The sequence below is a fragment of the Nerophis lumbriciformis genome, linkage group LG08 (genome assembly GCF_033978685.3).
Source record: "Nerophis lumbriciformis linkage group LG08, RoL_Nlum_v2.1, whole genome shotgun sequence".
In the NCBI taxonomy this organism is placed as follows: domain Eukaryota; kingdom Metazoa; phylum Chordata; class Actinopteri; order Syngnathiformes; family Syngnathidae; genus Nerophis; species Nerophis lumbriciformis.
This window is the reverse complement of record NC_084555.2, coordinates 30,563,184-30,586,992: the sequence shown is the minus strand read 5'-3', so window position 1 is coordinate 30,586,992 and position 23,809 is coordinate 30,563,184. Positions and strand designations below refer to the sequence as shown.

Below are 23,809 nucleotides of genomic sequence, written 5' to 3'. Positions count from 1 at the left end.
AGCAAAACTACATTATAAAACAAAGCTCACAAATTTACTGCAAATATTTATTAGGAATATACTTAAGTACACAAGAGGACTGATGCAGCACAAATAGAAGAAACGCAGAGGGGAACAAATGTAGACGAGACAACACAGAAGCTGGAAATTCTTACTACTCTTTTTGCACAAATAAAGTGAAAACCTACATATGTACATTGTTTATAAAAATGGATCTCAGTAGAAATGTCTTGAGCACAACTAAATTTCAAGAAAGATTTGAATAATGAAACCATCAAAAAACATTGGAATAATGGACAATTCCTTGATGGTTTCATCAGGTTGAATAACTAGGATTATGACAAATACAGACCAGTTCAGACAGATTTAAATATGTCACAAGAGCATTATATCCAGAAACACTGGTATCCAAAATGAATATTAAAAAATACATGAGTCTGCACACCACATTGGAAACAGATTATTTCAACAAGCAGATCAAAAATGTGCTGAATGGATTCATGCTTGGACCTCAGAATCTGCTGCTCCTTCTGGGTCCTCATCGTTGTAAATGTTTTCTGCCTGTAGAGAAGAGAATATGTTCTATTATTATTTCTAATTAGAACAAATATTGTGTTAAATCACAAATACAGAGTCTCTGCAGGTTTCAACATGTTAAATTTAAGACTTAAGACCATCTTGAAAATAATTTATGACCATTTCACATCCATATGGACAAAAATATGAAGACAAAGTAAAATCAGTTACGTTTATCTTTGTAAAGTTGTGCAAGTGTTTGTGGCGTTTCAGCATCTTTTGACACCGACTTATCCTGGATTTTTTACTTTTACATTATCATTCCATTCACTTTCACCGCCATGTTTACAAACATAAGGGTACTTAACACTTTATATGTTTCCATCCACCGGGTTCAACCGTGCATTAAATGGATCGTTCAGCAGACACAAGTCGTTGAACTTTTACTTACCAATTTTTAAGACCTTTCAAAATCGTATTTGAGACCCTTTATGAGATTGTATGAGAATTTTAGACATTTTAAGGCCTTAAAATAAAATTATTAGATTAAAGACTTTTTAAGACCCTGTGGATACCCTGAAATATTACCATTTGCCAGACTTGCATTATGTTGTCTTCTGACACAGAACAGATGACCCATGGCTCATTGGGGTTCCAAGAAAAGTCTGATATCTTTGCCGTGTGTCCACCATGGATGAACTTAAGAATAAAGAACACATGTGTTAGACACATAACATTCACGCTACTTTTTATATTTTAAAATATCTGTCAGGAAGCTATTTGTAAAAACTCACCAGAAGCTCAGGTGGGCCATCTTCTGCATCCTCAGGAGACTGCTCCTCTCCGATCTTACTCAAGTCCCACACATTGAGCCTTCTGTCTGTGCCGCTGGAGGCCAGGATGGTTTCGTTATGAGGAGACCACTGCACCTATTTTGCAAAGGTGGGATGTCACATCTCTACTACACTATCTCTACAAGGGAATAATCATCAATTAAGCTTGACAGTTGACTAGTTTACCAACTTACCGGTACTTCTTCTGTCGTTTAAGTAAAAAAGTTGTTTAGTATGATTTATTGTTAAACAATTTTATAAACGAGGATTCCATTTATTGATCAAGTTAGTTCTACCTGGAATATCTCATCTTTGTGAGACTCAAAGGAGTGCAGCTTCAGTTTTAGATTCCTCAAGTCCCAAAGAGCCACAGTCTAAAAACACATTGGAATAATGAAGTACCACTGAAAGAATGATGTCAACAGTGACTATGATAGAGAGGGCGGACTCACCTTGTCTGCTGAGCCTGTTGCCAGGATGAACTCACTGTAAGGATTGAAAGACAAGCAGTTGACCTCAGCAGTGTGAGCATCCACTGCATGGCTGGGCTTAGAGGTGTTGTTGGACCGTGTGTCCCAGCTTAAAAAAATAAAAAAGTTAATTAGTTTTAAAACTAAGAAAATGTTTATCTTAACTTAAACTTGGCTTGCATCAAGGGTTGTGCGGTACCCCGGTATTACAAATTATATCGGTATATTTTGGAAAAAGGTATGTAATTGAGACAGTTTTGTAAATAGAGCGGTGTTAAGATTCAAAAGCTTCTCAACGACGTCACTGATGTGTGACAGTATCAAATGAAAACTTGGTGTCTTTTTTCTGGCTCTTTTACTTTGGCGGGTCTGAAAATAAACTCCATCTCCCATAATCCTCTGTGCAGCGCGGAGCCGCACTATGGGGGCATGGAGCGAAAATTAAAGCAGGAAGTGGAGTGTGTCCCATTTCTTAGTAGACAAAATAATTGTTTTCCCCCCCTAAAATCCGTTCATAACTTTTTAGGTTATGTTGCAAACAAACAAACAAACCCTGGCAAAGACATAACTCTATGGCGGAGGTAATGATGCACTCCACGTTCATCTCGAGTGTCCATTTGTGAGGTATTTACATTATTAAAAGTTAAAATGTAATTTAACTTTTGAGAAACAGCATTTTCAAAACTGATAGAAAAAAATGTCCTCTCTTCTCTGAAAGTAAAAGTTGACACAAACAGCGGATGTTCCCGCACAATTATTTGCATTTAAAAACAGTAGTTTGTAGTAATAAATATAATTACAATATTTAAGCATTATGTTTGTGTTCAATTACAGTGTGTTTATCCTAAACCAGGAGTGTCCAAACTTTGACTCTATGGCTGCATTTGGGAACACACACACCCACGCACACAATCTGAAAGGGTATTAGCTGCAGTGGCAATATTGTCACTTGCCATACAGCATCCTGCAGTTGGCAAGCTTGGGTGTTACTGGCTTAAAGTTTTATGGGTATAAAGTTCTTCTTGAAATGTTGAATAAAAAACAACAACACTATTGTTTAATTATTTTCAAGTTGCTGCTGATGTTTAACATGTCATCATAAACCAGGGATTTTATTCTATATTTTGGCCTTTTGTGTTTTTATTAGCTGAGGATTTGAGCAGAACTAAAAAAGGGAAAACACGTTTTCCTCACAATGACAGAATTGCGCTTAGAATCCAGAAAAAATGCGAATAAAGCAATAAAAACATTTTTCAAGGACAACTCTTGAACTAACATGCCATACGTCTAAATTTTACTAAAGTAATCTATGTTAGATTAGGGAATTCTACTTGGAACGTGTGCATGTAGATCATACTTTACTATTCTTTTATTTTTCTAAGGCTTTTTAATATTTTTATGTACAACTATTCATGCATTACACTTAAAAATTTCCAGAAAATTACTAGTATCTGTTTCAATAAAACAACCGTCTGGTACTCCGGTTTCCCCCCACCTCCAAAGACATGCACCTGGGAATAGGCTGACTGGCAACACTAAATTGGCCCTAGTGTGTGAATGTCGTCTATTTGTGTTGGCCCTGTGAAAAGGTGGCAACTTGCCCAGGGTGTACCCTTGCATTCTGCCTGAGTGCAGCTAGGATAGTCTCTAGCCCCCCCGCAACTCCAAAAAAATAGATGGATGGACACATATTTGGGTTTGACTTAGTCTAACCTTTATATTACGATATATATGTAGTATATCAATATCCAGCCAAAATACATGTATATCGGGATATGAGCTTAGGTTCATATCGCCCAGCCCTACTTACATCATCAGTTTCTGGTCATCAGCCACAGAGCCAAAGAGCGACTCGTGGAGCAGATGCCAGGAGACATCCTCCACAACAGCAGTATGGCCTGTGAAGATGGTTTTGGCATCCACAATCTTTCCCTCCTTAGGCACTGTGCTGATATCCCACAAACAGATAGTCTGTCAATATAAAGCAGATGAAGTTAAGAAACTAACAAACTTGGCAAGAACACATTTTAAAAGTATAACAGTTGAACTTTTCACGGTAAAAGGTAGCCACAAAGTGCTTACTCACATGGTCATCAGAAGCACTGAGGAGGCAGCCACTTAGGTTTGGATTCCAGGAGAGGCCGTAACCCTCTTTCTGGTGACCTCTCAAGCGGAGGTCTGGGGTGCACTCTCCAGAGGGGTCTAGTATGACAACACGAATGTTTTAAAAACAAAAAAGCCACACCTGTTAATCCAAAATTAAGAAGTGTGGCCTGGCTGTCACCTGGCTTAGAGGGGTGCTTTGTGTAATCAAAGACCAGCACATCGCTGGTGGGGGTCTTGGTGGCGATGATGCAAGGGTTCTGGGGCATGTAGCGGGCTCTGTTCACTTCTCCTTCATGATTGATCTTGATCTCAATTTCTATCTTGCCACTTACAGAACCAAACCCACCAAACTCTGAAACGCCAAAGAACACATCTACAAGTTAAAAGTCATAATGGCCATGATGCATTTTTTATGATCTTTAATGATCAGCACAGTAAAGCACTAAATAATAGGGCTGAACGATTATGGAAAATAATCACAATTATTTTGATTGATATTGAAATCACGAGTAATAACACGATTTACTCATTTTAAAAATAATTTAAAAGAACTAGATATAAATTAGTAATGAATGAACAAGTAGGAAAAATAATACATTTGAATAATAGAAGCAAGATGAAAAAATAAATATTTTTTTCCGTTTAAATTTTTTCAAATTCCATTTTTTTACCTTTTACTCTTATTTTACCACCACAGAGTGTGTGCTTTTGTGTCATAACTACAATTTAATAAAGATTTTGGTGCAATACATCTTTAGACAATTTGACCAGTATTTTAAGTCAAAGCTTAATTGTGCTAATATATCAATAAGTGCTTTAAGTACACTATGCTTGTGTAAGGTACTTTTTTGAAACTTTAAATTTTATCAGCAGTCAGACAGGGTGTTGTGCACAGGGCTGCTATTGTGTGTGTGTGTGTGGGTGGGGGGGGGGATTGGTACTGTTCTGAGCATGACAAGTTTGGAGACGACTCGAGGCTACAAGGTTTCCCCTTAGTATAATTGAATATGACGCACCGCCACAGTACATTCATTGCCGCCACACATTGAAAATAAAAAGGTTTTTTAACATGAAAAGAAATGTAAGTAATGTAATGTAGCTTCCAGAAGAATCACAAAGTCCGACACAATTTTTAACTTTTATTTCCAATCGTATAACAAATTGCAACAGGTTTTACCTCCTGTGCAAACACTTTCGTCTCCATGCTTCCCCAGACACAAAACACTTCTTCATTCTCCGTCAATCCCCTTTCAGGCACGAACAGTGCGTTTGATCAAATCAAAACCACACAAACATAAAACATTATCACCAGCAGATCGTTACAGTATGAATGGCTATATTTAGCTTATTAAGTGTGCACTATTGACTAGTGATGCACCGAAAACTCGGCAACCGGAAAAAGACTGACCACTGGAACAGCGTTGCCAAAACCGGATGTAAACAAAACACACGCGATTGTCTGGAGTGAGTCAGCATGTGTGCGATGTAAGTTTAATATATCCCAGATATATCCGCAGACAGCGATCTACAATATGTGCAAATATTAAGAGGACAGTGGCGGCTTTTAAGGAGCGAAAGTCGACTGGAGCAGCAGCGAGATGCTGGATTTGTTGCTAGTCATTCTTAATTAATTAATTGTCTCTAGACACTTGAAACATTCTCAACTAAGTACATTGTACAATAAGCAGCAACAATTGAATATATGGCAAAACGATATAAAACATATGTTAATACTGATTAGTTTAAAATGTATACATTTATGCGATGACGTCATGTTGACCACATCCCTAACGATGCCCCCACCGCCACAAGTATCTTGGAAATCTAGGAGAAATCCTGGGCTGTCAAAAAAACAAAAAAAAGGGTAGAGCCTTTCAAGTTGAAAATGCTGCTCAGTTTGAACATTGATCTTACATCTATGATGTCGTTCACAACACCACCAGCAGATGAGATGTGTTGTGGGTGTATGGATTGTTCTTGATAGCTTTAGCTTTGTAGTTTAGTCTGTGTTTCAGTTAGCTGTCTCTACATTTTTTAGTTTTGGAGGGGGCTGTTCAGTGTTTTGGGGATTAATGAGCGGTACTGGACACGTTTTTCCAAACAAATGTTCCTTCTGCTTATAATGACAGCATTTCAGTCACATTTATGTCAATTTCCATGATATTCTGCATTTAACAAGGGATTCTATTTCTTTCAGAGTTTCTGCAGGTTTCAACAAACTAAGTTTAAGACAGACTTTTTTGAGACCATAATGAATATAAGTTAAGACCAGTTCACATCAATACAGACAAACATACAAAAACATTAAGGAAAATCAGAGAGCCAGAATGAATTTGAAGTATATGAATTAATTTACTGTTCTTTCACATTGGAAAACAAAATGGTTAAATTAACAAAATATACCAGAAGCCTCTCTGTTGTAAAGTAACTGAGCTTTTTCAGATTTGCCAAAGAACTGTTGTCTTGCAAAGGGTGCGGTGTGCTTTATATCAAGTGTTGTCACATAACAGTAGAGGAAAGTATAAAACTATATTGTCTGTGAAAGGGGACAGTTATCTCTACTAAAGCTAAATGGTTAACTTTTAAAGTGTTTTAGTGGTTGAGAAAACAGATAAAAACATATACACTACTACTAATGTATCTGCACAAAATTGTGAAAAACAGTGCAGATGGTTAAAAAAAACCCGATTATGGCTTGCAAGCCTCAAACAGAATTTAGATGTGAATAATGTGGATAACATTCAAATTTGCTCAGCTCATTTTGTATCTGGTATGTATGAATACATTTTCCCAGTTTGTGACTTTTTCTGAAAACATATTGCTAATAAATAAGGACTAACATGACAAGATGATATTTGTAAATCGTCCTTGCTTTCCTCACCCCACCACACACAGTGTAAACACTAAATCGACAGCCTTCATAGCTTTTAATGTCAGTTGCCATATAAACTTGATTAGGTGTGACAAGCTTATTCGAATAAATAACAGAAATAACATAAAATTATGTTTTTATATAGTTTTACTTCTTTGAGTGCACTATTACATCAGACAAATTATCATGTGCTTACTTTATGTAATAGTATGATTTCACTAGTAAGCCTCTCATATTGATCTCCTTAGGCAGTTGGCGCCTAACCCAAATTGTGACATCTGTGAAAACACTACACACGTTTCCATCCACCGACTTCAACCATGCATTAAAAGGGAACTGCACATTGTTTGGAATTTTGCCTATAGTTCACAATAACTATGAGAGACAAGAACACGTACGTCTGTTTTTTTAATTAGGATTTTAAAGATGATAAAAAAATGCTTGTAAGATGCTGCTAATGGGAGTCACGGTTGTAGCCTTCAAAGCCCTCTAAGACAACTTAAAAACCCCATCTACGTTTTGCAAGTCTATATATAGTAACAAACACGTTCATAACGATATGTAATATGTTCAATATTTACCGTCCATCCATCCATTTTCTACCGCTTGTCCCTCTTGGGGTCGCGGGGGTGCTGCAGCCTATCCCAGTTGCACTCTGTATTTTGATCATTTCATTTCCGGGAGTGACTTCTTTCGTGCATTGATTTCTGTTTCCATAGCAGTGTGTGTTCCTACATCTGGATACAAAACGCTTGTGTTTTCTAATCATTGCAGACTTGGTAACAAACAACAAAGACGACTATTTTTTAGACAAATGAGAATTCACAACATTATCTTTTTGAAGCTGAAAGAACGAATAATTAACTGCTGCTTATAGAAGCGGGCACGAAGAAGAGGGTGAAACGTTGGAACAGACAGAAGCAGATAGAGGTGAAACAGACTCAAAGCTGCAAATGTGGAACTTGAAGCCAAAGTATTTCGACATAAATGGTGTGCTTACCCATAATTAACTGGAAAAAAACGTCCCTGGCCAGCTGGACCAAACAGTCTATCGAGTGAGTCACACTCTATATTGGTCATGATACACGCAGCACGTCATGCATGTTATTACAACTACAGTATATACGCTGTCTGGTAGCTCTGTACAAACAAAACATGAAATGTGGGATAATACTGTACAGATATTAAAATATGACTGTTCATGTTTTTAAGTCAGTACAAATTGGTGTCGTATCGCAGTGTTGTGCACTACAAACTTAAACGCATTTCATGCTGACGTTGAAGCGGGCTTATCTCTTGCAGTAGATAGCTTCTACGGCTAATACAGAAGCACGCCGATGTGTTACAATGCTAGAAAGAGAGTTCCTCAGTGTTCACTCTTACAATAATGTTGCTACAGCTTGGTTATTATACGGGTTACGGAACATAAATGAAGTATTGGTGATGGTTTTTGAATGCATTTTTAAAGTGATTTAGTGGTAGAATTGATTCTTCCCATTAACTGCATTGCTAGCTACTTAGAACGAGCCGATTTTTGCATGTTAGAAATGTTGGCAAATTTCCAAAAAGTGCAGTTCCCTTTTAAATTGATCATTTTGGAGTCACAAAACATTGAACTTGAATATACCCATAATATGCAAGTAATTTGGCTTTGCTGTGGGCTTTCGTTAGTTTTCTCCGCTGCTATGCTAAGCCATAACAACACACCGCTGCGCAGGCATAGCACACTAGCTTATGGTGCTCAATAAATTCTGACCAGGAAGCACAGGTAGACCACTTTAAATTCGGTTTTGTAGTTACGTCATAGAGTCCTCAAATATTAAAAGCAAGACTGAAGTACATGCATGTTTTTAATAAAATTAGTTTTTTTAAAGACCTTTCAAAATCATATTATAGACCTTAATGAGATCTTAAGAAAATTGGAGACATTTCAAATTGTTGTATTTAAGACTTTTTAGGACACCGCGTTATTGGTCAATTCTATGATCCAGTTGGCAGTTACGTTAACGTGGAAATCATACGCCTTACTTTTCTTGGTTGACTTTATTGATTATTGATTAGGCATACTAGCACTGTGTCAAATAAAAAGAAGCAACCATGGTGAGAACCCAAACTATATTCTCCCAAAACATATTTAGCCCCCCAAAAAGAAATAAAATCATTTACAGACTTAAGCACTGAACTGCATTTAATTTTATACTATTCCTAAAGCCTACATAATGCCTTCTTACCGCCTTTTTCACTGTCATAATGTGAGGCATCAAACTGAGCATCATCATTTGGTAGTTGAACGCTAGCAATCACAAGGTGATTCTGCTCATCTGAAGTGTGTGTCCCAAGAACCAGCCTGTGCACACTGTAGTCTTTTCCTTCAGGTCTGTAAAAAGGGACCAACAAAACGTAAGTAGGTCAAACATCCTTTTCTTCTTGCCATGTTTTATTGCAGGTGAATCGCCCACCTACCTGGAGACATCTGGCAGCCACTGGGCAGTGAGACTGGGCCACTCAAGGGCGTGAGTCATGACCAGGTCATAGAGAAAAGGGGTGTTCTTTTTCCAGATCTTGTACTCCTCATTGATTACCCTTTCCTCCACAGCATCATCAAACGCAGCTGTGGGTAGAGCAAAACTGATTGAGACAGCATAATTGAATGAAGCAAAGTTTGACTAGGCAGTTTTTTTTATCATCTCGATGCATCACATAATTAACACAACAACATAAGGAAGATGGACATAGTGCAGTTAATTTACATTTTGGTGGTACAGAAGTGAGACAGCACCTTACTTGCTCGCAGTAGGGTTTGATTGATTGATTAAGACTTTTATTAGTAGGTTGCACAGTGAAGTACATATTCCGTACAATTGACCACTAAATGGTAACACCCGAATACGTTTTTCAACTTAAGTCGGGGTCCACTTAAATTGATTCATGATACAGATATATACTATCATCATAATACAGTCATCACACAAGATAATCATCAGGGTATATACATTGAATTATTTACATTATTTACAATTCGGTGTGTGGGGGGTGGGGGTTAGGTTTGGTTGTTAACTTGTTATCATCAGTCATCAACAATTGAAAACAGAGAAATTGATATTGAAACTGTGTAGGTCTGACTTGGTAGGATATGTACAGCAAGTAGTGGACATAGAGAGAGAGAGGGAGATCAGAAGACATAAGAAAAATATCTGCATTTGACGGTTTACATTTGATTATTAACAACAATCCGGGGAGGGTGTTAGTTTAGGGTTGAAGTTACCTGGAGGTGTATTAAGCTAACATAATAAATGCTGCTACAGTAAGTTGACTAAATGCAAAAGTGCGACTCAACCCGCAACTAGACTGTTAGTGCAAGCCACAACTAGACGTGGAATAAAATGTTTCCTCTCATTAGTAAATTCAAACCGGCTTATTTAGCACTCTCGTGGCAGCTAACGCTACAGTAGCTAGCAGCTAGCTCGCTAGTTTGTAACAATGAGCTGAGATGCGGGCAAACGCGCCAACACCGGTCCAACTAGTCTTACACTTTCCATATTTCGGGCTCCGACAAACACGGTTTCATCATATGAATTAGGAGCGCCATCTGCCTTACCTTCTTTGTCCGCCATCATGTTTCTTGTTTAACCGCTAATACTTATACAAAAATGCGTATTTTATAGGAGAGCGCTTTGAAGGCTGCACGAGCGCTTGCAATGGCGCCAACTCCGTAGAAGACGATCAGCCAATCGCTGTAGAGTAAACTGAACCGGAAGTGCGACACAATTTGAGGGTCCCGCCCACCGAATGTAGTGAAACCAAGAGAGCCTGTTCTACACGACGTGCCCAAAGTTCTTATCCGGCAAACTCTTTTAACGCTAAACGATTTGTGGCCGAAATGGACGACCGCAAGCTAGACCTGACGGAGGCCCAGGAAAAAACCAAATCAAAATACCCGCCAATTGACAAGAAATATGAATGTAAGTGACATGTTGTGATAGTTTAAGAGCTAGCTTAAATTGTTCTAATTTTAAGTATTGCTAGAGGCTAGATACACACATTGATAGTGTCGACACCACGGTTGTATTAGTACAGTGTTGTGTCGATATCATTATTTTTTACAAATGTCTGTCTATTTGCTGTGTTGTCTCTATTATTTTTACAGGTATAGTATTTATGTATTATTTACAAACTATGGGAATACTGCAAGTGAGTTTGAGACACAGGAAGGCTCTGGGGAAATAAATGCAAAGTAATTGAATTAAGGGTTAGTGCATGTGCCTCACAATACGAAGGTCCTGAATAGTCGTGAGTTAAATCCCGGGCTCGGGATCTTTCTGTGTGGAGTTTGCATGTTCTCCCCGTGACTGCGTGGGTTCCCTCCGGGTACTCTGGCTTCCTCCCACCTCCAAAGAAATGCACCTGGGGATAGGTTGATTGGCAACACTAAATTGGCCCTAGTGTGTGAGTGTGAATGTTGTCTGTCTATCTGTGTTGGCCCTGCGATGAGGTGACGACTTGTCCAAGGTGTATACCACCTTCCTCCCGAATGCAGCTGAGATAGGCTCCAGCAACCCCCGCGACCCCTAAAGGGACAAGCGGTAGAAAATGGATGGATGGATGGGAATACTGCAAGTGAGTTTGAGACACAGGAAGGCTCTGGGGAAATAAATGCAAAGTAATTGAATTAGAGTCATTAGTTATTTTGCCCTTTCTTGGATTGTATCGGATCAGGACCACAAGACGGAGAATACTTATTTCATTTTGCATTTAGAAACTTAATTACCGGAACAGATTTCCAGTTTTCAGTAACTAAAATAAACTTCAAATCTTATCACCATGTGTTTGTTTATTACAGACTTGGATCATACAGCAGATGTACAGTGAGTGTTTCATGGATGGCTAAATTACCAGCAGATCTGACTAATTTTGGTGACAAACTCAGTCATGTATATGTAACTAAATTTTTGAGGATTTTGCCTATCATTCACAATTGTCATGTGAGACAAGAACACATGTGTTTTTCTTTTTTTATGCATTCTAAAACTGTAAAGAAACATGAGCAAAAGTAGGCTAATGTTGGAGGTAATGAGATTCGGTCTATTGTGCGCTCTAAAAACATCTAAAAATCTCCAAAGTTTTATATACACACTGTAAGTATATGTGTAATGTAGTAACAGGAAAATTCATAATAACATGTAATACATATGTATTTTGGTCATTTTAGACCAGTGGTTCTTAACCTTGTTAGAGGTACCGAACCCCAGCAGTTTCATATGCGCATTCACCGAACCCTTCTTTAGTGAAAAAAAAAAAAATTGTTTTCAAATTCAAGAAAAAGTTATATGTTTTTGGTAACACTTTAGTATGGGGAATATATTCTAAGTGACAAAGACTTAATTTAGAGTTTTTTGGACACTAGGGGAACATATTCTAAGTAACAAAGACTTAATTTAGAGTTATTTGGTTAGGGTTGGGGTTGGAGGGTTAGGGTCAGGGTTAGAGGGTTAGGGTTATAATAAGGCCATGCCGAATAAGGCATTAATAAGTACTTAATAATGACTAGGTAAGAGCCAATATGTTACTAATTTGCATGTTAATAAGCAACTAATAAATGGTGAATATGTTCCCCATACTAAAGTGTTACTATGTTTTTATACTGGTGCACAAAATGAACCGTGCATGAACATCACCTTGTTCAAAAAACAAAACCAACACAGTGCATAAACTCACAACAAATTACACACCTGCAAATCAGTCTGAGTTCTGCTGTTGCCGTATCCTTAATACGCCGATAGGGAGAAGTTTTTATTTACACGATGAGTCGGGTGTGTCTTGACCTCCGCCGAACCCCTGAGCCCGACTCACCAAACCCCTACGGTTCGATCGAACCCAGGTTAAGAACCACTGTTTTAGACACACAGACGCATCACAAAATTCGCTATTTCTTTCAACAACAACTACTTCTAATACTCGTGGCAGACTTCATGAAAGAAAACAATTACCACTTTGGGACAAATTATGATCCAAAACCTTATTTTTATCAGCCTGAATATACAGAGAACCCGAAGAGGGGCAAGCGGTAGAAAATGGATGGATGGATGTGCAACAAGTTTTAAAAGTTGAGTGGTAAACAGATCCAGCAAGCAGCACCATGCTGAACAAGAAATACAAACTATGTACATAAAACAATCACTTACTGTACAATGTTTGCTGTCTGTGAGAATGCCGACTGATGGGATGTTCCTAACTTCCTGTTTGGATAAAGAATTAATAATAATCTTCACACAGGTGAGAAAAAAAAGAAGAGGCGCAAACGAGCATCAAGTCTTTCTCGCCATCTCCGGGTCTAAGTTGAATGTCAAAGTTGACCATCTTCTCGGCTAATGGCCAGAACCTTCTACTGTACAAGTGAGATGCATGATTTATAATCCAGAATTAACTTTTAACAACTCAGAGGCGATGCAGCAGCTCACCGGCTTAGTATGTCAATAGCTGCATAAGCAAATTTCCTCTCTGTGATCACGGCGCCGTTAGTACCTTGGCCTTAGCGCCTATAATAACAATAGCACTCATACTTGGTTAATATTCAGGTCAGGTTTTGAGATGTAAGTGGAGTATTGTTGGCTGTTTTTGGATGTGTTCTAACAGGGTTTTATGGGCGTAATAGATTACTCCCATTAGCTTCTTTGTTAGCCACCTTGTATATTACAAAATAGAATGCATTAAAAAAAAAGAAAAAACATGTGTTCTTGTCTCACATAGGGACCGTGAATGATAGGCAAAATTCCAAAAAAGTGCAGTTCCATTTATGTTAAAATGTGATCCACCTTTTAAGAATCCACTCCTGGGGAGGATCTTTGGAGGAAGCCTTTGAGCAATGTGCCATGGGAATGTTCGGCTACATGACAGACACGGAAACAGTTGAACCGATTGATACTATTAAAGTGGAGTCAGAAGGTAACCGCGCAAATACAGTTTTCTAATCAAAATGATTTATCCTGTACAAATATTAATACCATCTTCCTGCTGTATTCAGGTGATGACATGGAATCTCTGCTCTTCCATTTCCTTGATGACTGGCTGTACAAGTTTAGTGCAGAAATATTCTTTATTCCTAGGGTGAGTAGTCAGACATTGCTTAAAAGGGCGCACGCCATAGAGTGAATTTATAGATACAAAAATCGGGGCTGTCTTCTTATCCACAAGTTGTAGTAGAGATAAATTGGTAATCACTTTCTTCTTTTTTTTTCAAAGTATTTTTGTTGTCAGTTTTCTTAATAATTGAAACAACAGATAAACATATACACATGTAATAATAAAATTTATGAATAAATAAATAAAATATGAAAATAAAAATAATGAATAAAGAAGATTTTTACACAGATTATAACATGTAAAAACAAAATACACACAAAGAGGCTTAACATATCAGTTGAATGTCCACTTTCATCAATTACATCAATTATGCCAAGACAGATACTTCTTAGGGGGGTTGACTACAGTTTCGGGTATTCCAAGATTGGTCTCCACACACCACAACATTTCTGTAACTTACCAGATATATCTCAGTTTTTCAATGTGTAGAATTCCCACTGGCTCCCTCAACCAGGCTTCAAACTTAGTAATCACTTTCTTCTAACTGCATAATGGAGAGGCCACAGACTTTTAAAGCACATCATCTGTTAGCCAGGTATTTTTGAGTTAATGTCATAATGTGAAGGCACATACATTACATTGTTGTATTCGTCATTAAATACTGCAGTGCATGATTTATTGTTTTCTTCTAACAGGAAGTTAAAGTTTTGCACTTAGACAGATTGCACTTTAAGATTCGTTCCATCGGGTAAGTATTTTGAGCCCCTCAGTAAAATAAGACCTATAAGTAAAAAAAAAAAAAAATGCATTCTCTTAAATCCTATCTTCCTCATCTTGTACTTTTTTCTGGTGTGTGTGTTTGTGTTGAAGGTGGGGTGAAGAATTCTCACTGGCAAAGCATCCACAGGTAAGAATCCTGCTTGACAGTTGGTAAAAGGAAAATTACAGAATGAAAGGAAGCATACAGTATGACTGTGTTTGTCATTCTAGGGTACAGAAGTGAAAGCCATTACATACTCTGCAATGCAAATCCACGACAAGGAAAAAGCTGAGATATTTGCAATTGTTGATATCTGATACCTGAAAAATGTTCATCACGTGTTGGTTCGTTGGGACTGCAATACTTTTTAGCCATATTAAGTGGCATTATTTTTACATAAGAAATGACAGATCTGAATTGTTTCCTTCTAAATTCTGTAGCAGATTAATTATTTATCATGAGTGCTTCAACAAAAAACATCTATCCATCCATTTTCTACCGCTTGTTCCTTTTGGGGTCGCGGGGGATGCTGGAGCCTATCTCAGCTGCATTCGGGCGGAAGGCGGGGTACACCCTGGACAAGTCGCCAACTCATCGCAGGGCCAACACAGATAGACAGACAATAATAACTAAATCATGATCTGATTTTTTTTAAACATATTGCTATTAAAAGGGAACTGCACAAGTTTGGAATTTTCACAATCATAATGAGTGACAAGTACACACGTTTCTTTTCTTTTTTTAGGTTTCTAAAGATGAGAAAAATGTGGCTAATGGGAGTCACTGTTGAAGCCTTCAAAGCCCTCTAAAAAAAACCTTCAAAACCCTCTATTAACGTTTTATATACTGTACACACTGCAAGTCTATATATAATGTAGTAACAGACATGTTCATAACAATATGAAAATATGTACAATATTTACCGTATTTTTGTCATTTTAATCATTGCCGGAACTTCTTTCCTTAGCACACTTATTTCTCTTTCCATAGCAGCACACTTCTGGCTACAAATGTATGTATTGTAATCATGGTAATAGAAGAGAAAGATGGCTATTTTTTGACAAATAAGGATTCACAACCTTATCTATCTGAAGCTGACTATACGGAGGATGAATTGCTGCTTATAGAAGCAGGCACGAAGGAAGGGTGAAACTGAGCAGACAGAAGCCGAGAGAGTATGGTCGGCGTGACTTTGGAACTTGGAGCCAAGCTATGCCGACATAATTAGAGTTCTTACCCGAAATAAACCGGGAAAAAAGTCCCTGGCCAGCTAGACCAAACAAACAACTGTCCGTCGAGTGAACCATTATGATATTGATCATCACGGAGCACATCATGCTTGTTATTGCAACTACAGTACATATGCTGTCGAGCTACCTGTGTACAAACAAAACAGGAAATGTGGGCTAATACTTTATAGATCATGCAATAAGATGGTTCATGTTTTTCAGTCAGTACAGATTGGTGTAATATTTCATTGTGTTCTGCATTACAAACTCAAAAGCTATTCAGCTGCTGGTGTAAAAGCTAGCTTGCCGCAGCTAGCTTATGACTAGTATCGTTGCATGCTGTCCAAGCGATGTGTTACTATCCTACAATAACAATGTCCCCACAGCTTGGTTATTATACAGGTTGCGGAACATAAATTAAGTATTGTTGGTGGTTTCTTGATGCATTTTTAAAGTGATTAAGAAGTAGAATTGATGGCTCCCATTAGCTGCATTGCTATCCACCTTGAACGAGACGATTATTACCATTTAGAATGTAAAAACAAAAAATTTTGTTATAATGATTGTGACGGATAGGCAAAAAAAAAAAGTGCATTTCTCCTTTCAGGGATGTGAATTACACTAATAATGAAATAATTGTTGACTGTCTTAGGTTAACCAACTCCAAACTGTTTATTTTTGTTGTACCTCAATTGTTTTTAATAATCTTTAATAACTTTTAAGATATGGAAATATATCGTTTTTGTGGTTTACACTGCTGAAAAAATAAATATACATATCTACAAATCTGATCTTGATTTTTAGAGGAAGTTTCATATCTGATGTTTTGCTTCAACAGAGGTTTTTGAGAAGTACTGAATTGATTTGTGACATTAACATGCCATATTAGTTAAGCATTAAATACATCAATGTATTCTAAATGCACATTAAACTCCAACAAAAGTGGTCACTATGATACTTTTGATGCAAGTAGTCCAGTAACTGTAAATAGGCTACACCAACCCTTACATTCTTAAAGATACACTGACTGCTGCTGCACGCTTTAAACATTTTAGTCAGGTGCGCATATTTTCCACATATTTATCATAACTATAGTTATCTAACTAAAGTAATCATCACATTAATCTAATCCAATCCAATCCACTTTATTTACGTTTATAGCACATTTAAACAACAAAAATGTTTCCAAAGTGCTGCACAACAATATTAAAAACAATATTCAAATATTATCCTTAGCGCCACCAATGACTGAATAAAAACAAAAAATAAATAAATATAAAACTAATATAAAAATAAATATGATTAAAAACGATTTTAAAGGATAAAACCAATTAAAACAGAAAAATAAAAATAGAAATCAAAATTGATTAAAAAAAACAGAGGACCACACAACTCACGTAGTGTTAAAAGCCAAAGAATAAAAGTGGGTCTTAAAACGAGACTTAAAACACTCCACTGTGGGAGCAGTTTGAACATGGAGGGGCAGAGTGTTCCAGAGCTTAGGGCCGACCACAGAGAAGGCCCTGTCTCCCCTGGATTTAAGTCTGGTCTTGGGCACCACGAGCTGGAGCTGGCTCTCGGACCTCAGAGCGCGCGCAGGAGTGTAAATTTGGATGAGGTCCGAGATATACTGAGGTGCCAGTCCATGTAAAGCTTTAAAAACAAACAGCAAGGTTTTAAAATCTATTCTAAAATGAACCGGGAGCCAGTGCAAACTTTGAAGAATTGGGGTTATATGCTCCTGTTAAAAGTTGTGCTGCCGCGTTCTGGACTAACTGCAACCGGGAGAGAGCTTTTTGGCTAATGCCAGCATAAGGTGCATTGCAGTAGTCCAGGCCACTTGAAATAAAAGCATGCACGACTTGTTCAAAAAGGTTAAAAGATAAAAACGGTTTTACCTTTACTAAAAGACGAAGATGATAGAAACGATTTTAAAACGGCATTGACTTGTTTGTCAAGTTTAAAATCGCTGTCTATAGTGACGCCAAGGCTGGTGACTTTGGGACGCACATAATTTTGCAATGATTCGAAGTCAGTGAGGGCCGGACTAAAAACTGAAATTTCCGTTTTTCCCTCATTCATTATTAAAAAATGATGGGCTAACCAAGCCTTGATGTCGCACAGACAGTTGAGAAGGAGTGGCCATTTGAAATCGGCATATAAATTTGGCAGTCATCTGCATAAAAGTGATAAGACACTCTATGCCTCTTAAAAATCTCTCCAAGAGGGAGAAGGTACAGTGCAAACAGGATGGGGCTTAGGATAGATCCCTGGGGGACACCACAGTAAAGCGGAGCAGAAGAAGAGGTGGCGTCCCCCAGCCTGACAGAGACGGACCTCTCTGACAGGTAGGATCTGAACCACTCTAATGCAGTCCCCCTGACACCCACACAGTCTCTCAGGCGGTCTAAAAGAATTGTGTGGTCGACTGTGTCCAAGGCAGCTGTAAGATCTAAAAGCACTGAAATGGCAGAGCTGCCAGAATCAGACATTAAAAGCAAGTAATTAAAAACCTTTAAAAGTGCAGATTCAGTACTATGCAAAGATTTGTATCCAGACTGAAATGGATCTAACGTGCTATTTTCATCTAAAAAAAAAGGCTGCAGTTGCGCCAAAACACATTTCTCCAAAATTTTTGACACAAAAGGTAATTTGGAAATGGGCCGATAATTTGACAAACTTGTAGGATCAAGACCTGTTTTTTTTATCAAAGGCTCAACAATAGCTCTTTTACAAAAAGAGGGGACACTGCCAGAAATCAAGCTGCTGTTGATGATGTCCCTAACAGACAAGTCAATAGAATACCAGACTTCTTTAAAAAAGCGAGGGGGGATTGTGTCTGTGGGACAGGACGAGGTAATCTACAATGTACAATGTGGTTGTAGTTGTAGACAAAATAATCACCTACAATATTTCAAATGCATTTATTTGATAGACGAATTAGCTGTATCACTCAAATGGATACATTTATTTGCCATAGGATGCAATTAGATTACTCAAAAATGTTCATTGCTACAACATTAAAAACCTGTTTGCTAGTTTCTAAATAAATTTTTCAACATAAGAGCCCTATAGACATGAAACAACTTTTAAATCACCTTTACACTCTCATTCCAATACAGTAACACTGTCTGAGGCTGAGGCAATCGGGAGCCGTAATACCGAACAGCGTGATCTGATTGGTTTGGTCTCATCTTGTGGCCAATACTGCTGGAGTATTGATATTTTTTGTTCATTTAGCGGTTTGTATGGTTAAAATAACTACATTTAGGGCAAAGATGTCGTAGAATATGCTTTTAAAAAACAAAAATATCTGCAATGTGGTGAAACTAAAATATTTGATGTGACGACTATGGCGTAAACTATATATTTTTTATGGGATGCAATATGTGTGCTAGATGTCTGTTTATAATGTCTTACTTATTTGTTTTGATTTTTCTACTTTTATTGTACTACTCCTCCTTTTTACTTTCTGTCCTGGCTATACTGTAGACCAGAGGCCCAGGACCACTGTGATGTGGCCCAGGACCACTGTGAGGTGGCCCAGGACCACTGTGATGTGGCCCAGGGCCACTTCACAGTTATCAATCAATAAATCAATCAATCAAAGTTTACTTGTATAGCACTTAATCACAAAAGTCTCAAAGGGCTGCACAAGCCACAACGACATCCTCGACTCAGATTCCACATCAGGGCAAGGAAAAACTCAACCCAATGGGAACAACGGGAAACCCTGTAAGCCAGGGATCACAGATGTGGGGATCCTCCCCCGCCCCCCGGGTGACCGGTGCAATGGATGCCGAGTGGATACAGTTAATAATGTAAGAGTCCAGTCCATAGTGGGGCCAGCGGGGATCCTCTTGCATGTAGACACGCAGAGACGTCACTGACTGATGCATTTTTTAACTGTAAAATCTTTTATTATTTTTAAAATCTACAATTTAATTAATAATTTGTTTTGAAATCATAAGTCAAATCAGATATTTATTTTTATTTTAACTGCAAAATATGTAATGTATGACAACATCATATTTGTTACATTAGAAAACACGAAACTAATGTTCTTCATTATTAAATAACATTGAATAAAAATGTATGCAATTGCATGCAGTACATTTCAGTAAAAATAAAAGAACAAATGCATTTAGTCAGAGAAGATAAATCTACTTCATTGATGCCTTTTTATAGGCTTTTCGCGGGCCACGTTAAAATACTTTTAAGACGGTTCATACTGTAGCGGAGTAAATACATGTAATCAATCTATCATATCAAATATACGCTAAGTCATCTGAGCAAAACATCCACATCTTAGCTGTCTTAATTTTAGGTATTATATCAGTGGATTTTGTTTTTGTTTTGTGGGTTTAATCTTGCGAAACTGTGGCTGTGACGTGCCTGTGACGTCACGCTCAGCTCCCGCCTTTCTTCTCGCTCAAATACAGCTGCGCCATTTCCCCTTTGTCCATTGAGGAGAGGCAACGGCTTGCAGCGGACGCTCCAACGAAGTATCTACACGCTGTTGCCGAGAACGAATAATCATATTATCGTTATCATCATTTGAGCTTGATTTTTATTCCGTAATAACTCAGCGAAGCAGGCGACGCTTCATTTGCTAAATTATATCGTGTTTTCTGGTTGTGTTCGAAGCTATTGCTAACAAAGAAGGCCTAAACGATTCCGCCATTGCGTCGAGCACCCAGCAGAAGAAAAGCAAAATGGAAGACAGTAAATACCTGCCCGAACTCCTTGCCGAGAAAGACAGCCTGGATTCATCCTTCACACACGCCATGAAACTTATTTCTGCAGGTAATTTGTTTCGTTTAGCGTGTATTCTTGTGGGGCTATAAACTAATAGCCGGCTTTGGGCCCTCTGCTTTAATCGCTCGGCTGCAGAGAACAATGGCGAGTTAACACGTGGTTTAGCGATGTAGGTCAACCTCATGCTATTTCGTCGTCCTATATACATATCTTCATTTCGCTGATATCTATTTTTTTGTATGCATATTTAACCTCCTAATGCCGATTATCTGTGTTTTTGTTACAATTGTGAAATTCGATGATGTGGACGATTTATTTTATTTTCGACGTGGTACATGCAGATAATTAATTTGTAATATCATTCTGCAGAGATTGACAGGATCCAGACAGGAGGCCCAAAGAAGGAGCCTGAGAAAGAGTCCTACTTGGATATATTTGCCACAAAGACTCACAAGCTCAAAGAACGAGTGCTCATTCCATCCAAGCAGTTTCCCAGGGTGAGTACTGAATTTTCTGTCACATCAATTTAGCCAACGCTGATTTCAATATTGTTAGTTTGTGTATTTTTCTGCTTTTGGCTTCAACGACCTATAATTTGGTTGTACATTCGTATTTCTGCATGAGCAAACTGATACTGGTGCGTTGGGAAGAGAATAGGCCGTTAAGGTGTGCTGATCTTTCCATGTTTCTTTTCGACCCCAAAAGGTCAATTTTGTTGGTAAGCTTTTGGGACCCCAGGGCAGTACAATCAAGAGGCTCCAGGAGGAGACTGGTGCAAAGATTTCAGTTTTGGGAAAGGGATCCATGAGAGATAAGTCTAAGGTAAGTGTTACGTTTCTAATTAAACATGTAATTTATGCGAATTCCCTCACAATTTGAATTTCCCTTTTTAGGAGGAAGAGCTGCGAAATGGTGGTGAGGCTAAATATGCTCACCTTTCTATGGAGTTGCATGTTTTCATTGAGGTGATGGCGCCTATCCCAGAAGCATACCTCAGAATGGCTCATGCTATGGATGAGGTCAAGAAGTTCCTTATCCCAGTATGTCAATCACACTTCATAGTAAGTTGTCTACTTTGATATCTTTGATGCTTGAACAAGTGTTTGTGTTTAGGAACCTGGTGAGTATGACCCATACATGGACCCCCACTTCCTCAACGGATCACAGGATGGTTCAGGCAGGGGGCGTGGTGGGCACCCAAGAGGGCGTGGTGTACCACCAGGACCAAGGTAGGACACACAGGCAATCAGCACACCGGTCTGTGCTTTTAAGATATGCTTGGCATTGCTAACAAGCTGCACATTTTTACTGTCAATTTTAGAGGCCGTGGAATGCCTCGCGGTGGTCCTCGTGGAGCAATGCGTGGTGGAGCCCCACGGGGTGCAATGGGCCGGGGTAATGGCAGAGGTGCGCCATCCGGTAGGGGAGGACCAGTCAATGCTTCTGGTAGGGGTGCATCTGCTTCCCGCTCCAGACCTCCTTCAGTTGGGGCACCAAGGATGCTTCCCCCTTCTGCCCTTTCCCACCAGCAAGTTCCTTCTTCAGGGGCTCAAGCCAAACCTGAGTCCTATGAAGAATATGTAAGAAGTTAACACAGATTTCTTATTTTAGATCTCAATAAATGTGGTTATTCAAACGCAAGGCTTGCCATCTTTTTGCCATGATAATGTACTCAGTGATTTATCTTCCTTCCAGCCTGCTTATGAGGATTCATATGCAGAGCCAGCCTATGAGGGGTATGAAAGTTATTATAGCCAGCAGCCTGTGCCAGCGTAAGTGAAGATTCAAATACACAGCATACACCCACAGTACTGAAAACAAGCAGTTTGCTCACGTTTGAAATCTTTTTTTCAGGGATACTGAATATTATGACTACGGGCATGGAGAACCACAGGAACCCTCTTACGAGCAATATGGTGAGCCTTCAACTCTCCTGGTGCTTAAGTACATTTTGCACCTTTCACTAATGTCTTGATTGAACCCCTACTCCCCTTTCTTCCCCCCCCCCCCCTTTTTTTTTTTAAAGCTCAAGATGACTGGGATAACTCATGGTCCGGTGCTGCAGCTGGAGGCAAGGCTGCTCCAGCCAGGCAGAATAAAGGAAACTATAGAGAGCATCCCTATGGAAGATACTGAGCGGCTACTGGTAGAGAGTTGCTATAGCAACTGTCTTCGATTGTAACCCACTTAACGTTTCAAAAGTAATTTCCTTCTCGTTTTCCTCTTTTTATAGTTTATTTTATTTTTTAAACTTGGTACACATTTTGTTGGCTGTCACAGTTCTAGGGGTTAAGAGTTATTGTCTTTAAAGATATTTCTATTTAGTAACTGTTACAATAGAGTAGTAAACAGTGGAGGTCCAGCGTGACGTAAACCTAAGGCATTCATATTTTAACGATATTTGATGGTTATTTTTTAATTGTACCAGAGATGTTAAATCTGGCGAGGAAAAACTAAATCTGACTTTAATAGACAGATTTTTTGCAAACTAAAATAGCCTGGTTTGAGTAAGATATACAAAATGTTTGTGGTGCAACACAAATACATACAACTGTAATCTTTTATTGAATGATAACTTCTTGATGTTATTCTAAGACATCCAACAGAGAAAAATGCCTGATACTTTGTCCTACCAGTACTTGCAAAACAAAAGGCCACTAGGTCTCAATGTGTGTATGGGAGGCTGCAGCCACATCAATATTTTGTACATAATGTAGGACAGTTTGTTTCAAGCCGCACTAAAATGCATAATTGTGTACTTTTGGCTAAATAGTATACTAAATATACCCCAAATGTCTTCTCTGCATTGCGTTTTTCAATAAAGTTTGTAGTTTCAGTTAAAATGAGATAAACATGGTATTTTGATTTTGTTGTACCAAAAAGGATTTTCGTTGAAAGTGTACCACAGTGTATTTGACACTGACTAAGCTATGTATACTGTGTACTTTTTTTTTTAATTTTTTTTGTCCTTAAAAACCAAAACAAAAAATGTTGACATTGAGCTTAGTTTGTTCTTTCAAAATTTTCTAAACTACACTTGTAATGTCACCTACAAAAATAAAGCTCATCATTCCACGAGTAATGGTCTGCCAAATATACAATGAACTTGCTATATTGCTTGAATATGTATTGTCAACCAACTCTCAAAGGCAACATATTTTCAGCTACTTGCAGTAACTGAATCT

General features: G+C 38.3%; 3 protein-coding genes across 5 annotated transcripts; 2 read left to right on the top strand and 1 right to left on the bottom strand.

Moving 5' to 3' along the window:
• Positions 1-33: 33 nt before the first annotated feature.
• On the bottom strand, positions 34-10,562 carry LOC133611649 (histone-binding protein RBBP4). Its single transcript, XM_061968640.2, has 11 exons — positions 10,396-10,562; positions 9,261-9,408; positions 9,029-9,174; positions 4,104-4,277; positions 3,906-4,021; positions 3,630-3,790; positions 1,802-1,928; positions 1,646-1,723; positions 1,311-1,445; positions 1,105-1,215; positions 34-561 (listed from the first exon to the last, which is right to left on the bottom strand). The coding sequence occupies exons 1-11, from the start codon at positions 10,412-10,414 to the stop codon at positions 499-501; spliced, it is 1,278 nt and encodes a 425-aa protein (XP_061824624.1). The 5' UTR covers positions 10,415-10,562; the 3' UTR covers positions 34-498.
• A 5-nt stretch (positions 10,563-10,567) lies between these two features.
• On the top strand, positions 10,568-15,322 carry zbtb8os (zinc finger and BTB domain containing 8 opposite strand). 3 transcript variants are annotated; one of them, XM_061968643.2, is made up of 7 exons: positions 10,568-10,759; positions 11,638-11,662; positions 13,618-13,739; positions 13,819-13,901; positions 14,573-14,625; positions 14,748-14,784; positions 14,868-15,322. In XM_061968643.2, the coding sequence occupies exons 1-7, from the start codon at positions 10,678-10,680 to the stop codon at positions 14,952-14,954; spliced, it is 489 nt and encodes a 162-aa protein (XP_061824627.1). In that variant the 5' UTR covers positions 10,568-10,677; the 3' UTR covers positions 14,955-15,322. The 3 variants fall into 3 exon arrangements, with proteins under 3 accessions (XP_061824627.1, XP_061824628.1, XP_061824629.1); XM_061968645.2 differs by having other exon boundaries at positions 10,684-10,759; positions 11,638-11,711; XM_061968644.2 differs by lacking the exon at positions 11,638-11,662 and having other exon boundaries at positions 10,594-10,759.
• A 4,985-nt stretch (positions 15,323-20,307) lies between these two features.
• Positions 20,308-23,706, top strand: khdrbs1a (KH domain containing, RNA binding, signal transduction associated 1a). The gene is made up of 9 exons (XM_061968641.2): positions 20,308-20,672; positions 20,994-21,121; positions 21,330-21,446; positions 21,518-21,664; positions 21,738-21,853; positions 21,946-22,204; positions 22,320-22,396; positions 22,479-22,540; positions 22,651-23,706. The coding sequence occupies exons 1-9, from the start codon at positions 20,582-20,584 to the stop codon at positions 22,758-22,760; spliced, it is 1,107 nt and encodes a 368-aa protein (XP_061824625.1). The 5' UTR covers positions 20,308-20,581; the 3' UTR covers positions 22,761-23,706.
• The last annotated feature ends 103 nt before the right edge of the window (positions 23,707-23,809 follow it).